Raw genomic sequence first — 18,299 nt, 5'->3', positions numbered from 1 at the left:
GTCCATTTCCTGCTGTGCCTTTGGCATACAGTAGGCTCAACAGTGCTACATTTGACTGTTTCAAAACATTAGTAATATGCAATTCTACCCAACAGTTATTGTAATAATTGGCTAACGGTAAGGTTTTTGATGGGTTACTCAGGAAAGTTTGGCGGTCACTGAAAAAGGAGCCTGAAGTTAGAGGCAGTGAGTGAGGATTTGTGACAGTGTGAGAGGGAGATAGCAAAAAATAGATTCCATGTTGGGAGTGCTGCACTTAGCTGTACTGCAGTGGAGGCGTGAACAGATTCTGTGTAGGAGAGAGGAGCCAAGAGAAGCTGATTGACTCAGCTGTTAGAACTTGGGAAAGAGTTCAATGAATTGTAGACAGTTAAGCATTGCAGTCAGGATGCAGAAGATGTCTTGCAAAGCTGAGAAAATGGGAAGGTCAATGGCTGCCTGCTAGGGTAAGATGTGAGGAACTTGCAATAAGCCTGCAAGCATTAATGCTTCGCTGCTGCTGAGAGAGTGATGGTTGAAAACTCACAAGCAGTATTTCTTAATGTAGCTGAGCAAGACTGGAGCTTGGTGGGTCAGGGCAGAAGTGGCGTATGGGAGGAAGGAGAGGGTTCCTGAAGCAGAAATGGCTTGGTAAGGCTGCTGTCAGTTAAAAGCTGGTGTAATGCTTGTGAATAAGTACTGGAGTACAATTTCTAAACCTTCGGGGCATAGACTCAGGAAAGGAAGGTGATGGTTTAGTACAGGATTTTAACAAGCTGAAATCCCAGTCCATTCTGGGAAATCTCTGCATCCTCTCAAGAACTGTCATATCGTCCTTTAAAGGTTTAAGCACAGTTTCCTGGCTTTTACAATCAACGCCTCTATTTATGATAGGTATTCACTTCATAACTGACTCTTGTACAAGTGTTTGTGTTAAATTATTGTTTTTTTTTAAATTATCTTGTCTCTTTCAGCCATAGATCAATGATGACACCAGACTCGTGGTCAGTATTTTTATTACTTAGCAATATCTTACTGAATGCAGAGGGATGGCCGACTAAAGAAGGATATGATCCAAAACATTATCTGCCTTTAGTGCGTTTGCGACATAAGGTATTTCTTGCATTATGTTTTATTTATTGTTCGTTCAATGCAGTTTTTCTGTGCTAAAGTTAATTTTTTTTTTAGTTCTAAAAGAATTTAGAAGATCATGAATTGATAGTATTCTGTGTTGTATTAGATGAAATATTGTTCAAAATTGTACAGTTGAGACATTTACACCATTATACAATAAGGTACTGGATTGACATCCTTCCTATAGTTGTAATGATTATGAATCTTACATCTTCAAGTGGTATTGATTCATTAAAATAAGTACTTTTCCTTCAAGTGTAAAAGAAGGCAGTCCATTGAGCTGCACAAAATATCATTTACTAGTTTATTTTTCAATAAAGTATGGCAACTAAATTGTTTCATGTTTCTTTTCAGGGAATGAATTGGGCCCAGAATTAATGGGAAATCCCATTGTATTGCTACTCAGTGACATTACAAATTTAGCTATTTTTCACATGAAACCTGATGTTATCATGATTTGTTATGCCAAGTATAGTTACCTTGTAACTGCCTTTGGTTCTTGAAAATGGCTTTAACATGCCTATTAGTGCTAATACCAGACATGGCATGCATGTGGGAAAACCTCATGTACAAAATCTTCAAACTACAAAAGCATGGAAAAGTATATCTTTCAGATACATTCATAAAAGTATGCAACAAAATAGTTAAAGAAGAAACCCAAAGTCCTTAAAATGCTGAGCCAAATTCTAAGCAAAATGCATAACCCCTTAAGTCTGGTGGCCAGATTTGCAGCATGGAAAGATCATACCAAGTGATGGTGACATGATCCCAAAAAACATTAAAATCAAATTCAAGTTGAAGGCACAAAGTGAATTATTTAATTCTGAGTGAGTGGTCTTGGTTCAATGGGTCAATGACTTGAGAGTGTGATAAGACCAGTTTCTGATTTGTCAAATGAATCCAGACTTGAGACTGATTGCAAAATAAAATTAAATCCAGGGAACAAACGCAAAAATAAAATATTGCAGATGTTGGAAGTGAAATCATGATATGTTGTAAACTCTAAGTACATGATGTAGCATCTGTGGGACAAAAAGTTATTTTTTTTTCATGTCGATCACCTTTTAGCAAAACTGATTTTCAGCAGAAAATACCAACCTTCTCTAATACTAAATTCACTACAAAGTAGTGATAAAAAGTGAGGTTATGAATCTGAGAGAAGACACCAGGTCAATGAGAATATAATCAAGTAGAATGAATGCTTGAAGGTTTATTAACTTTAAATGCTTCACCGAACAGAAATCGGCAGTTATGTTTAAATCAATTAATTTTAGTCTCTATGGTCTCTTCCTCACTTTTTTTTATTTGTAAAAATGTGGACAGGAAAACGCCTGCTCCTCCAGTCGGCATGTCCTACGTTGTTGTTTTTCCACACCCACACACAAAAAGCCACATAATCTCCTGAGAGAGATAAAAGCAAATAAAATCCCAGAGCAATTGGAGGAGAAAGGTACAGACATTTTTCTCTAATCACCTTAGGTATCATAATTGGTTTAAGATATTAGACTGGCCCTGACTCACTTACTTATTTGTGTCTTGGACACAAAGCACAAGATCTCTGTCACCAGAAAGAGGTCCAGTGCCTACTTGAAGGAAATCTGCAAATTTTCATCCATCTCCTGATCTTGCAAGAGGTTCACCAAGCACTTTATTCTTATGGATAAGAAGAACCAGCAATGTACATCTGGTTCTACTCTTAGATAACTTGTAATCCATGACCTCTGGCCCTCACTAACCAAAGCAGTTGGAACAATCAGTACACCGTAAACCATATTTAAAGTCCCTTTAATTATTTTACAAACATTGATCAAATCACTCCTATGTTTGCATTACTAAAGATCCAGCTATTTGAGCACATCTGAGAAATTATGATATTTTAAACTGTAAATTGATCTTGTGGCACTCCTCACTCCTCTCCACCCTTTCAATGCCTTAGTATCGATCGTTTAAGGGAACCTATTCTACCCAAGGTTTTTACTATGGTCTTGTTCAAAGACCAAAAAGTCCTTACATGTGGATTAACTGGAAATTTTAGCTGTTTGTCTCTTCACAGATGTTGCTAGACCCATTGAGCATTTCCAGGATCATTTATTGATGGTTCAGATTTTGCAGTGGTTTTCTTTTGCAAATAGAATGCTGAATACTATTGGGAATTATCTGACAGGTCACCAGATCTATTTGTAACTTTGGAGTCTCACCTTTGAATAAGTTACTGTTTGACAGGTTTGTTGTATGATGGGTAAATACCACATCTTTTTATTTTTCTTTATTCGGATTGTGGTCAACATGGGAAAATGATACTGCTTTAAACTAAGGAAACTGTGGAAGGTAATCTTATAGTTTAAGAATAAGTTATCGGACCACATTCTGAGTCATAGTCGCAAGTTGCTTTGTTCAAGCAGTGGCGGAAAACACTGGAGATTGATCAGCACCGTGGATGTGTGTTCAGGGGCAGTTTTGCCCAGAAACAGCTATTTGAGTCAGGTTATCAATCAGGAGCACCAGTTGTGTAGGGCAGGAGTTATTAGTATGACAGCAACTCTATGATTGGCTCCTGGGCAGGTGGATAACCTGTGTATGTATAGGCAGTGGCAGAAAGGCTCCAGACCCTAAAAAAGATCTATCTCTCCTTGCAGAGAAGTAACGTATTATCCCTTGTATGGAGGGATTGTCTTTTGACCAAAGGCTAAACAGGTCTATTCACTGGAGTTTAGAAGAATGAGAGGTGATCTCAATGAAACCAAAGGATTCTTAAGGGGCTTGATAGGGTAACTGCTGAGAGGATGTTTCCCTTGTGAGAATCTCGGACCAAAAGTCACAGCCTCAGCATAAATGGTTGTCATAGAGTCCTACAGCACAGAGACAGGCCCTTTACCCAAATTAGTCCATGCCGGCCAAAATGTCTATCCACGCTAACCCCATTTCCCTGCACTTGGCCTATATTGTTCTAAACCTTTCCTATCCATGTATTTGTCCAAATGCCTTTTAAATGTTGTCAGTTTACCCGCCTCAACCATTTCCACTGGTAGCTCATTCCATATATGTACCACCCACTGTGTAAAAAGGTTTCCCCTCAGGTTCCCATGTATTCGTTCCCCTCTTACCCTAAACTGATGCCCTCTAGTTCTTGATTCTCCAACCCTTGGAAAAAGACTGAGTGCCCCTCATGATCTTACACACTTCTTTAAGATCCTGCCTCAGTCTCCTACACTCTAAAGAAAAATGTCCTAAGTTGTCCAACATCTCCCTGTAACTCAGTCCAGTGAGTTGTGGCAGCATCCTCGTAAACTTCTTATTCACATTTTTTTTTTTTTTTTTTCTGGTTTAATAACATTCTTCCTATAGCAAGGTAACCAACACTGAACACCGTACTCCAAGTGCAACCTCACCAAAGTCCTGTACAACTGCAACATAACTTCCCAACTTCTATACTCAATGCCCTGACTGATGAAGGCCAGTGTGCCAAAAGCCGCCTTCACCGCCCTGTCTACCTGTGACTCCACTTTCAGAGAACCGTGCACCTAAACTCCAAGGTCCCTCTGTTCCATACCTTAAGACCCTAGCAGTCACCACAAAACTCCTACCTTGATTTGATTTTCCAAAATGCAACACATCACACTTATCTATATTAAACTCCATTTGCCATTTCTCGGCCCACTTCCCCAGCTGATCAAAATCCTGCTGCAATTTCTGGTAACCTTCCTCACTGTCCACGATGCCGCCTATTTCAGTGTCATCTGCAAACTTACTAATCATGCTGAATACAAACAGCAATGGATCCAGAATTGACCTATGTGGCACACCACTAGTCACAGGCTTCCAGTCCAACAAGCATGCTTCCACTATTATTCACTGCTTCCTACCATCAAGCCAATTTGCCGGCTCTCCCTGGATTCCTTGCAATCTAACCTTCCAGAGCAGCCCTCCATGTGGAAATTTATCAAAGGCCTTACTGAAATCCATATAGACTAGGTCTACTGCCCTGCCCTCATCAACCTTCCTGGTCACTTCATCAAAGAACAAATTTGTGAGGCATGATCTCCCATGCATAAAGCCATGCTGGCTACTCCTAATCAAACCCTGTCTTTCCAAATGCATGTCTATCTTATTCCTTAGAATCTTCTCAAATAACTTACCTATCACAGATGTTAGGCTTACTGGTTTGTAATTTCCAGGTTTCTGTTTGCAGCCTTTCTTGCACAACATTCGCTACCCTCCAGTCTTCTGGGACCTCACCTGTGGCTAACAATGATGCAAATATATCAGTTGGGGCCCCCCTAATTTCTTCTCTAGCTTCTTGTGGGGTTCTTGGACATCTGATCAGGACCAGGAGATTTATCCATCTTTATACATTCTAATACTTCCAATACCTCATCGACTCTGATATGGATTGTCCCCAAGATATTGCCACTAACTTCCCCAAGTTCCCAAGTCTTCTTGTCTTTCTCCACAATAAGCACAGAGGAGAATTATTCATTGAGGATCTCATTCATCTCCTCCAGTTCCACACATACATGTCCACTTTGGTCCTTGAAGTGTCCTCTTCTCTCTCTAGCTATTCTTTTTCCTTCAGGGTGAATCCAAAGAGATTCTTTTAATGTTCTCAGCCAAAACTATCTTGTGCCCCCTTTTTTTTTTTTTGCCCTCCTGATTTCCTTCTTCAGTAAACTCCAGTATCCCTTATATACCTCCCAGGGATTCCCTTGATCGCTTGATCCTGCCTGTTCCTGAGCCACGTCTCTCTTTTTTTTTTCTGGTCAAAGCCTCAATATCTCTTGTCATCCAGGGTTCGGTACTCCTGCAACCTTGACCTTCACCCTCACAGGAACATATAGACCTTGAACTCTAGCTGTCACACTTGTAAAAGTTGCCAGAGGTCCCTTTGCCTGCAAACAAACATATTCCAATGAACCCCTCAGAGGTAGCGAGAACTGCAGATGCTGGAGTCAGAGTCAATACAATGTGGAGCTGGAGGAACACAGCAGGTCAGGCAGCGTCCGATGAGCAGGAGAATCCTGACTTGAAACATCGACTCTCCTGCTCTGATGAACACCTGCAAGCTCCTGTCTAATTCCATCAAAATTTGCTCCGAACAGTATCCAAAATGGTATGCTTATTTGAGGGGAATGGCCACAGCCAATTCCTGCAATCTCTGCCTACTCCCTTTGCCTTTCCTGGTTGTCACCCAGCTACTCTCCGCCTGCACCTTGGGTGTGACCACCTCAACTAGAACTCTTTTATCTATGATGTGCTCAGCATCTTGGATGATCCTGAGGGCATCCAGTTCCAGCTGTAGCTCCAGCTCCCTAATACAATTTCCCAGGAGCTGCAGCTGGGTACACATCCCACTGATGTAGTCATCAGGGATGATGGATGCCACCCTGAGCTCCCACATTTGCAGGAGGAGCATGCCGCTGCCCTAACTATCATCTTTAAATGCTCTAGACTAAAGACGAAAGTTAAAAGGACTTTACCTGACCTTTATCTGTACTGTTTGCTGAACTGTTGCTTACTGAAGCCTCTTGAGCCAATGTCTAACTTCTCACTCTGCTACCAGCAAATTTTCAATAGCATATGCCTCTTCGCCTTTGTTTTTGGGAGGAGGAAGAGCAAAGAACACTACAGTGATGTAATGTTTAGGGCTTAAGTACTGCTTGATGCCAGGCCTACAACATTCCACTCTCCAATGCAGATGACAGCTTTCAGGCTCTAATGCATGCACCAAAGTCTCCCCTCCCTCTCCCAGTTCCCCTTTCCTGGACACTGTTCCTTCTGCTGGACACCAGCTGTTGCCAGATGATCCATTTTTTAGTGCAGGTGACTGCTTCCAAGATCTAATGTATGCACCAAAGTGATGCCTCTTCCTCTCTATCGCCCTCTGCTGGTGTCAATTTAAGACTGCAATGAGGAGCAATTTCTTCTTTGAAGTTTGAGAGTCTTTGGGACTCCTTGCCACAGATAGCTTTTGGGGGAAGAGTCCTTGTATATTTAAGGCTGAGGTAGATAAATTCCTGATCAGTGGGGGAATCAAGGGTTGTAGAGATAGGGCAAGAAAACGAATGTGAGGAATGTCAAGTCGTGATCTTATTGAATGGTGGAACAGGCTCCAGGGGTTAACTGGCCTACTCCTGTTCATATTTCTTATAGTCTTAAAATGTTGGGAGATAGCTAGCCATTCTAACTGACCATTTAACTTTAAGCTACTGCCTTTTACTGTGATTGAGAGACTGAATAATTAGAGTAGCAACTGCTCTGAGGCTGCAGTAAAGAAGAAGATTACAGATCCGAAGTTCTCAAGAAGCAAAAGGGCACCTCATTAAATCAGAGATAGTAGGAACTGCAGATGCTGGAAAATCTGAGACAACCAGGTACAGAGCTGGATGAACACAGCAGGCCAAGCAGCATCACAGGAGCAGGAAGGCTGACGTTTCAGGCCTAGACCCTTCATCAGAAATGGGGGAGGGGAAGGGGGTTCTGAAATAAATAGGGAGAGAGGGGGAGGTGGATAGAAGATGGGTAGAGGAGAAGATAGGTGGAGAGGAAACAGACAGGTCAAAGAGGCGGGGTTGGAGCCAGTAAAGGTGAGTGTAGGTGGGGAGGTAGGGAGGAGATAGGCCAGTCCAGGGAGGACGGACAGGTCAAGGGGGCGGGATGAGGTTAGTAGGTAGGAAATGGGGGTGCAGCTTGAGGTGGGAGGAGGGGGATAGGTGGGAGGAAGAACAGGTTAGGGAGGCGGGGACGAGCTGGGCTGGTTTTGGGATGCGGTAGGGGGAGGGGAGATTTTGAAGCTTGTGAAATCCACATTGATACCATTGGGCTGCAGGGTTCCCAAGCGGAATGAGTTGCTGTTCCTGCAACCTTCTGCAGGCATCATTGTGGCACTGCAGGAGGCCCAGGATGGACATGTCGTCTGAGGAATGGGAGGGGGAGTTGAAATGGTTCGCGACTGGGAGGTGCAGTTTATTGCGAACCAAGCGTAGGTGTTCCGCAAAGCGGTCCCCAAGCCTCCGCTTGGTTTCCCTGATGTAGAGGAGGCCACAATGGGTACAGCGGATGCAGTATACCACATTAGCAGATGTGCAGGTGAACATCTGCTTGATGTGGAAAGTCTTCTTGAGGCCTGGGATAGGGGTGAGGGAGGAGGTGTGGGGGCAGGTGTAGCACTTCCTGCGGTTGCAGGGAAAAGTGCCGGGTGAGGTGGGGCTGGAGTGGAGTGTGGAGTGGACAAGGGAGTCCTGGAGAGAGTGGTCCCTCTGGAAAGCAGATAAGGGTGGGGAGGGAAAAATGTCTTTGGTGGAGATATGTTCGGTGGGGCAGGAGCAGGCAGAGACAATGGGTCGACCAGGGCAGTCAGGTTTGTGGATTTTGGGAAAGAGATAGAAGCGGGCGGTGCGGGGTTGGGGAACAATGAGGTTGGAGGCCATGGATGGTTTGGGAGATGTTGGTTTGGTGCTCGGGGGTGGGGTCACGATCGAGGGGGCAGTAGGAGGAGGTGTCGGAGAGTTGGCATCTGGCCTCGGCGATTGTAGAGGCCAGTGTGCCATACAGCAACTACGCCTCCCTTGTCTGCGGGTTTTATGGTGAGGTTGGGATTGGAGCGGAGGGCTGCACGTTCTGCGGGAGAGAAGTTGGAGTGGGTGAGAGGGGTGGAGAGGTTGAGGTGATTGATGGCTCGAGGGCAGTTGGAGATGAAGAGGTCAAGGGAGGGTAGGAGTCCTTGGGGTGGTGTCCAGGAGGAAGGGGTGTGTTGGAGGCGGGAGAAGGGGTCAGTCGAGGGAGGGTTAGGTTCATGGTTGAAGGAGTAAGCTTGGAGCCAGAGGCGGCGGAAAAACTGCTCTATGTCCAAACATGACCGATATTCGTTGATGTGTGGGTGGAGGGGGACAAAGGTGAGCCCTTTACTGAGGACTGACTGTTCATCATCAGTAAGGGGGAGGTCTGGGGGGATGGTGAAGACTCGGCAGGGCTGAGTGGAGCTGCTGGCGGTGGGCGGAGCTATGTCGGCTGTGGGCAGGGTTGCGTTGGTGTCAGCGGTGGGCGGAGTTGCGTCGGCAAGCAACTGAGGAGGAACCTGGGACAAGTCGGATCACTCATCATGACTGAGAAGGAGATTGCTTAGGACTTGGTGCCACTCGGGAGGGTTTAAACTAATGTGGCTGGGAGATGGAAATCAAAGTGATAGGTCAGCGTAGACAGAGAAGAGAACGGCTCCCTCTCCACTGTGGGTAAAATCCAGGTCAGGTAATCTTGGTGTTGTTGTTCATGGTGTAGGTCTGGCCTATTCCCCCAAGCCTGCGCCACTGTAGCCACTCAAGCCGTCTTCCACTTCATCTGGAGGTCAAAGATGAACTGTGTCCAAAGGGACACCATGTATAAAACTCCAGATAAGGGTAGAAAGAATATACCCAACACCCACCATCTTCATGTATGGCTGCATCAAACTGTTCATGGATGCAAACACCAAGTGTCACTACATACTGAGGTTCTACCTGTCCCCAGTGTTGCAAAGGATAGAACTGGCCTTGTTGCTGTAGAACACTAAGTGGCTTCTGTCACTTGTGGAAAATTTGTGAAGGAAAATACCTTTTGACCACACGTCCTGCAGGCAGTGGTCAACAAGTAGCATCTTTGAAAGCTTGCTGGAAAAGGAGAGGGTTGATCCTGTCAGGTGGTTCCCTAAGCAGACTGTCAAAGTCATTTGGTAGAATGCCTCATCGTCAGAACTTTCCAACATGCACCAAAATGTCATTTGGTTGTTGGTGAGAAGAGTGTTACCAGTGAGATCTTTCATGCATGCCAATCTCTCTGTGCCAATGCATGCTGTCCTCAAAGCAGCTCGGTGGGTGGGGGAAGAGATTTTCACACATCTCCTTCTGCAATGTGCCAATGCAAAGGAAGTCTGGACAGAGATGCAGTGGTTTTTGTTGAGGTTCATCCTGAGCAACTCCTTGATGCAGGAATCTGTGCTCTACCATCTGTAACCCAGGACTCACTCCAAGCCAAACATCAACTGCACCTGGAAGACCATCTGAAAGATGCTCTTTGGTTTGCCTGAAACTTGTTGGTCTTCTAGTGCAAAGTGTTGACCTTGATCGAGTGTTGCAGACTTGCACATTCCAAAGTTCAGGACTACACGCTGAGGGATCGACTAAAGCTTGGGGCAGCTACTGCCAAGGCACAGTGTGGAAAACCAACCACCTAAGGTCTTTTTGCCAAAGTATGATGGAGGTCCATTCAACTATTGGAACCCCCTCCCCACCCGCCTGTGCCTCAAATGGATACAAATTATATCATGCGTATTTAAACAATATCTCTGTGTCTGTTGCAACTATTGAGAAAGTGAAACCCCAATGTTTGTTGTTCTCTATCTACAAAGACTACAGAATCAAATTGCTTTTGTAACTGTGAATGTACTTAAATAATTTTTTCATGAATAAAGTAGATTTTTTGCAAAAAAAAGACTGCACTGATTTGAGGAGAAGGTAGAGATTAAATCAAGTAAGTCTAATAGGATGAACAGGAAGTGGTGGTCTGAGTTGTATTTATTTCAATGCAATGAGTATACCAGGTAAGGCAGATGAGCTTAGAACTTAGATTAATACATGGAACTATGATGTTGCAAATATTACAAAAACTTGGTTGAGAGAAGGGCAGGACTGGCAGCTCAACATTTTTAGAGTTTCGATGTTTCAGGTGTGATACAGAGGGATGTAAATAGGGTGGGTGATTTGCATTACTAATTAAGGAGAATGTCACAGATGCACTAAGAGAGGACATCTCGGAGGGCTCATGTAGTGAGTCCATATGCAGAGAACACTGGAACAAGAAAGGTGCAATCACTGGATGGAGTTATATTATGAAACATTGATTACAACTGCTTAAGTTTCAAGATGGCTATGAAGAAGGATAAGTCAGGACCTTACGGGAAGTTACTAAACTGGGGGAGACCAAATTGCGTCAGTATTAGGCAGGAGCTAGGGAGTGTTAATTGGGAGGACCTGTTATCAGGCAAGTCCACATTTGACATGTGAGAATTGTTTAAAGACTTGCTGATGAGGGTTCAGGACCATCATGTTCCAGTAAGGATAGCAAGGTAGGGGATCCCTGAATAACGAGGAAGGTTGTGAATTCAGTCAAAAGGGGAAAAGAAGCATACATAAGGTTTAGGAAGCTAAAATTGGACAGGGTCCGTGAGAAATATAAAGAAAACCAGGAAGAACTCAAGCAGGGAATTTGAGAGTAAATAGGGTAAAATGATCTTGATAAGTAGGGTTAAAGAGAATCCCAAGGCATTAAAAACAAGTGGCTAACTAGGGAGAAGATAGGATCACTCATGGATAAAGGAGGAATCTTGTGCTAGGAGGCAGAGGATGTGGGTGACATCCTAAATGAGTACTTTGGGTCGGTATTCACCCAGGAGCAGAATATGGAGGATAGTGGGATTTGTGGTGGAGAATGCTAATATGCTAGGGCATTTGGAGATCAAGAAAGAAGTGGTGTTGGGTCTCTAGAAGAGCATTAAGGTGGATAAGTCGGCAGGGCCTGATGGCATCTACCTCAGGTTTTTCAGGGAGGCAAGAGAGGAGATTGCTGGAGCCTTGGCCAAAACCTTTGTATCCTCACTAGCCACTGGAGAAATTTCAGAGGACTGATGAGTAGCCAATGTTGTTCCTCTGTTCAAGAGGGGAAATAAGGAAACTATAGACTGGTGAGTCTCACATTGGTGGCTGGGAAGCTATTGGAGAGAATTCTTAGGGATAGGATTTACGCGCATTTGGAAGAGCATGGCCTAATTAAGGACAGTCAATGTGGCTTTGTGCAGGGCAGGTCATATCTTACTGAATTTATTGAATTTTTCGAGGAGGTAACAATGGTGATCAATGAGGTAGAGCAGTGGATGTTGTTTACTTGGATTTTAGTAAGGCTTCCAACAAGGTCTGTCATGGTAGGCTTAACCAGAAGATTAAGATGCATAGGATCCGTGGTGACTTGGCTGTGTGGATTCAGAATTGGCTTGCTCATAGAAGACAGAGAGTCATGGTGGAAGAGTGGTTTACAGGCTGGAGGTTCATGACTAGTGGTGTTCCACAGGGATCCGTACTGGGACCTCTACTGTTTGTTATGTATATAAATGACTTGGATGAAAATGTAGATGGGAGGGTTAGTAAGTTTGCAGATGGTACAAAGATTGGTGGAGTTGTGGACATTGTTGAATGTTGGCAAAGGATACAGTGGGATATAGATCAGTTGCAGATATGGACGAAGAAATGGCAGATAGAGTTTAATCCATTTAAGTGTGAGGTGCTGCACTTTGGGAGATCAAATGTTAAGGAAAAGTATAGAGTTAATAGCAGGACCCTGAATAGCATTGATGTAAATGGGGATCTTGGTTTTCAAGTCCATAGCTCCCTGAAAGTGGCCACGCAAGTAGATAGGGTGGTAAAGAAGGCATATGGCATGCTTGCCTTTATAGGTCAGGGAATTGAGTACAAGAGTCAGGATGTCATGTTGCAACTTTATAAGACTTTAGGTAGGCCACCCTGAGAGTATTGCATTCAATTCTGGTCGCCACATTACAGGAAGGATGTGGAGGCTGTGGAGAGGGTGCAGAAGAGGTTTACCAGGATGCTGCCTGGATTAGACGGTATGAGCTATAAAGAGAGGCTAGAAAAACCCTGGTTGTTTTCTCTGGAGTGGCAGAGGCCAAGGAAAGACTTGATAGAAGTCTATAAAATTATGAGATACGTGGATATGCTTGATGGTCAGAATCTTTTTCCCAGAGCTGAAATGTCAAATATTAGGGGCATGCATTTAAGATGTGAGCGGGAAGTTCAAAGGAGATGTGAGGGGCATGTTTTTTTAGAGTGTGGTAGGAATGTGTAACATGCTGCCAGGGATGGTGTTGGAGGCGAATGCGATTGGGGTATTTAAGGGACTTTTAGATAAAGACATGAATATGCGAGGAATGGAGGGATACAGACCAAGGGCAAGCAGAAGGGATTAGTTTAATTTGACACAATATCATGGGCCATAGGGCCCATTCCTATGCTGTACAGTTCTATGTTCTATCGGCCTTTGAATAGCCAGCGGGAGGTAGAGAAACAGATATGTAAGCAGATCATAGAAAGATATAAAAACCACACAGTTGTTGCAGTAGGTGATTGTAACTCTCCAATATTGACTGGTACTTCCTTAGTTTCAGGGCCTTAGATGGAGCAGAATTTGTTAGGTGCATCCACGAGGGAGGTGCATCCATGAGGGTTTCTTGAAACAATATGTAGATCATTCAACTAGGGACGGGGCGGCACTCGACCTTGTATTGGGAAATGAGCCTGGTCAAGTGATTAAAGTTTCAGTGGGGTCCATTTTGGTAACAGTGACCATAATTTTGTGGATTTTCAAATAGCTATGAGTAAGGATGAAACTTGTCCTTAGGTGAAAGTGCTAAATTGGGAGAAGACTAATTACAACAGTATTATGCGGAAACTGGAGAAGTTAAATTGGGGTTGGCTGTTCAAGAGCAATTCCACATCTGACATGTGGGAGTCTTTTAATGGCCAGTGGATCAGAATTTAGGACCAATATTGTTCCTTTGAGCATGAACCAAAGGGTCTGTGTCTGTGCTGCATGAATCTGGGAGTCCATGACTCTATGAAAGACAAGGATGGCAAGATTTGGGAACCTTGGTTGAAAAGAGCAATTGAAAGATTAGTCAAAAAGAAAAAATGGAGCAAATGTAAGGGTTTAGGAAATTGCGGTCAGATAGGCCTTTAAGGAATATAACGGAAGCAGGAAAGAGTTTAAACAAGGTATTAGGAGGGCTGAAATGGGGCCATGAAATGATTTGATTTGATTTATTTATTGTCATGTGTGTTTTGTTACAAAATACAGTGTAAAGTGTTGTATACTGTTGCCATTTTCCGGCGCCATCTTATAACACAGAAAAATAAACCACAATATAGAACGTAAAGGCAGGAAATGAAGAAGTAAAGAACAACTTTACAATCATTCTTGTTAAGTGTTCCATCATGGGCCATGTGCCTGGTGGCCAGGGATGAGTCCCCTTCACTTTGTCCTTGGCAAGTAGGATTTTGGAGAATCCCAAGGCATTTTATACATGTAGTAGGAGCAAGAGAGTAGATATGGAAAAGGTTGGTCCACTGAAGGAAAAAGGAGGGAACCAGGGAAAGTGACTGAGGTCCTTAATAAGAACTTTGCATTGGTATTCGCCAAGGAGAAGTACATGGATGATGGTAAGATTAGGAAGGGTCAGTTTAATATTCCAGGACATGTCATTATTAACAAGGTGGAGGTGTTTGGTGTCTTGAAAAACATTAAGGTAGACAAGTCCCCCAGGGTCTGATGGATATATCCAAGGATACTGAAGGAGATAAGGGAGTAGATTGCTGAGGCCTTGACAGATACTTGTATCCTCTTTAGCAACAGGTGAGGTCCTGGCAACAGAATACTGAAGAAAAGCCACTGTTGTTCCTTTGTTTAAGAAGGGCAACAGGGATAATTCAGGAATTTATAGGCAGGTGGACCTTACATCAATGGTGGGGAAATTATTGGAGAAGATTCTTAGGGACAAAATTTACTTTCATTTGAAAAAAAAAATACTTATTAGAGATAGTCAGATGGCTTTGTTTGGGTGAGGTCTTGTCTCACAAAGTTGATTTGGGTTTTTCGAGGCAGTGACAAATATTGATGAGGTGGGGTAGTGAATGTTGTCTGAAGAGTTTGGCAAGGGCCCTCTTGGAAACTGGCTTGGAAGATTAAGTCACATAGAATCCATGTTGAATTAATAAGTTTGATACAAAATTGGCTTGGTGATAAAAGACAGAGTTGTTGTGGATAGGTGTTTTCTGACTGGAGGCCTGTGACCAACGGTGTTCCGCGAGAATCAGGGCTGAGTTTTCTGACTGTAGGTCTGTGACCAACGGTGTTCTGCCAGAATCAGAGCTGGGACCTCTGTTGTGTATATATAAAATAAATGATTTCATGAAAATGTAGGTGGTCTGATTAGTAAACTTGGAGACAATATGAAAGTTGCTAGAGTTGTGCATAGCGAGAAAGATTGTCAAAAGATTCAGCAGGATATAGATCAGTTGGAAAGTTGGGCAGAGAAATAGTAGGTGGAGTTTAATCCAGACATGTGTGAGTTGATTCATTTTGGGACATCAAATACACAAGGAAAGTAGACAGTGAATGTCAGGACCCTTCGGAGCTTTGATATACATTGTAATCTTGGGGTACAAGTCCATAGCTCCCTGAAAGTGGCAACGCAAGTAGATAAGATGGTAAAGAACATCTGTGGCATGCTTGCCTTCATTGGTTGGGGCATTGAATATAAAAGTTGGCAAGTCATGTTGCAGCTGTATAACATTTTAGTTAGGCCACATCAATAGTATTGTGTGCAGATCAGGTCACCAAGCCATAGGAAGAATGTGGAAACTTTGGAGAACATGCTTGATGTTGCCTGGATTGGAGCATATTATTTGTAAGGAAATGGTGGACAAATTTGGATTTTCTTCGCTCAAGCTTTTGAAGCTGAGGGATGACCTAACAGATAAGATGGTGGTTTTTGATTTTTTGCAATTATTTCTCTGCCTTAATTAGTTAGTTCATAGATCATCCCTTCACTTGTTATTCAGCTATTTATTCACACCGTTTGACACTTTTGATCACCTGAAACCTTTGCTATTCAGCCTGTCGACACTCCACTCTCACTATTTGTACTTATCTGTTGACACTTTTAATGACCTGGAAGTATCTTGACATTATCTTTCTGCCCAGATATTCTTGGCTTGTGTGTTTCCCTCCAGGTAGCCTGATGAAGGAGCAGCGTTCTGAAAACTTGTGATTTCAAATAAACCTGTTGGACTATAACCTGGTGTCATGTGACTTCTGACTTTGGAAATTTCAAATACTAGAAAGCATAGGTTTAAAGTGAGACGGGAAATGTTAAAGGAGATGTCCAAAGCAAGTTTTTTTTAATACAGATGCTAGTAGGCGCCTGGAAGGCACTACTAGGGGAGATGGATAGCAATGTTTAAGAGGAATTTGGACAGACACCTGGGTAGGCATGGAATAGAAGGATATGTTCTATGTACAGGCAGATGGGTGTAGTTTAAATGGCATCATGGTCAGCTCAGACATGGTGAGCTGAAGGGCCCGTTCCTGGGCTGTACTGTTCTATGTTCTACCCCACAACATCAATACCTGTTTATGTAGGTGTTTGAGATGGGGCAGAGTTATAAGTTGATAATTCATATTTTATTTGCCTGTGGTTGAAACTAAATTATCTGTCATGAATGGTTTCTTGTTAAGAACAAAAACCTGGTCAGTGCTTTTGATTAACTTGAGTTTATCAGACAGGGAAATTAAGGACCTTGAGTAATTTGAATAAACCTTAAACCTTTGTGATAATCTTGGAAGTAGTTAGACTTGAGTATTAGCACACTTTCTCCTGTGTGTTGTGACATATGGCATAAAATCCAGATCTGACATGCATATACCTTTGATACTGTTGCATGACATCATGACATGACATTCTAATATAAAAGTACCTCATCACCTGCGTTCACTTTATCTGTGTAATGAAGTCACTGTAGTCAGTTGGTTAAGCACAGAATCCAGACCATGTGTGTATGTCTTAGGATATCATAGCCTTGTAAATAGGTATTGCTGCAAATAAAGTTCAAGCTATCCAACTCAACTGATCTTGATTATCTGTGGTATAACCTATGTAGACTAATATGTAGTAAATCACAAACTACATCAAGGTGTATATATTTGTAGTAAGGTGAAAAATGAAAAACAACTATGATAATGAAAACAGTGATATGATTCATACTGGTACATACTTGACAGCATTGTCATGATAGAAAATTGAAAGCGATGAAACACTGATAATGTGCGACTACCCAAATGGGGCACGATGTGAAAAAGAATCAATAATGCAGTCAACTTCTTTAATCAAACTTAATGATTGCTGTAAGTTAAACCTTTAACTTGAATGCTTCATAAAGTATAAGTTCACAACCTATGGATAATTACACAAAGGAATGTGATTCAAGGTTGAAAATGTTCTAAACTGTTAATCCCTTCCCTCCCTTGTGCTCCCTCTGTAGTTTCCCACCATGCATATAACATGTATAAGGAACTCATCTAGCCCACAGAAGAAACAGAAGCAAATTCTATTCAAGTAGCCTGTGACTATCACAAAACCAATAAGCACTAGCCGTAATCCAACCACCAGAAGAAAAAGATTAGCTTGAGAACAAAATCATCCTCCAGTTGTTAATCAAATAAACCCTCCCTCTTCAGACCTAGAGGTACCAGATTACCTTATGACCTCACGCCCTGAACCTTTTCCATCTTGCCTTGATCTCAAATGCTCATACCCTTGTCCCCATGACCAGATCTAGATCCCCAACCAGGGCCCCGAACTTGCATTGTGTTGATTCTTTCACAGATATGACCCTTGGATCTGCTTACAGTGGGCTGTTGTGATTTGCAGTATTGGCCTGAACTCTTTTTCCTCCCTCTAAACGTTGTTGATAGGGTGCTCCAGAAATAACAAAGTCTAAGGTTTAGTATCAGGAGGCCTTGGATTTCACCTCATTGACACTCACTGAATGTGTCATGGTTCCTAGGCAGTTAATTGGAAAGAGAAGATTAGAATGAGTAAAGCGAAAGTACTCAATTAACAGTAACTTAATATCTATTGGATTAACTGTATGAATATACATGTCAGGATCAGAATCTCAAATGATTTCTGTGGCATGAATGACATATTTGTTGGGCAAGCTGAATACCTATTGATAAACTGTCTGAAGGTTTCATTTGTATAAAAAAATAAAATCACTTACTGTTTCATGGGATATACCATCCCTGGCAAGACCAGTGTTTGTTGCTCATCTGTAGTTGCCTCTGAACTGAGCGGCTTGTCAGCTATTTCAAAGAGGAGTTAAGGGTCAGCTATGTTGCTGTGGGTCTAGAGTCATAGAGGACTATAGCACAGAAAATGCCCATTTGGCCCATCAAGTCTGCACTAATTAAAAACAAACACTTAACTATTTTGAGATAGTGGGGACTGCCGATGCTGGAGAATCTGAGATAACAAGGTGTAGAGCTGGATGAACACAGCAGGCCAAACAGCATCAGAGGAGCAGGAAAGCTGA

The 18,299-nt window shown here is 42.8% G+C and overlaps 1 protein-coding gene across 1 annotated transcript in view; it reads left to right on the top strand.

Moving 5' to 3' along the window:
- fstl5 (follistatin-like 5) overlaps positions 1-18,299 on the top strand; it is a 495,975-nt gene that overhangs the window by 14,119 nt on the left and 463,557 nt on the right. The window contains exon 2 of the mRNA XM_048607644.1: positions 954-1,092. Coding sequence (XP_048463601.1) covers positions 954-1,092 — 139 coding nt within the window. The remainder of the gene's footprint in view (positions 1-953; positions 1,093-18,299) is intronic.

Source organism: Rhincodon typus, chromosome 1 (assembly GCF_021869965.1).
Source record: "Rhincodon typus isolate 14 chromosome 1, sRhiTyp1.1, whole genome shotgun sequence".
Taxonomy (NCBI): Eukaryota; Metazoa; Chordata; class Chondrichthyes; order Orectolobiformes; family Rhincodontidae; genus Rhincodon; species Rhincodon typus.
Note: the sequence above shows the minus strand (reverse complement) of the source record. Positions and strands in the feature narration are given on the sequence as shown.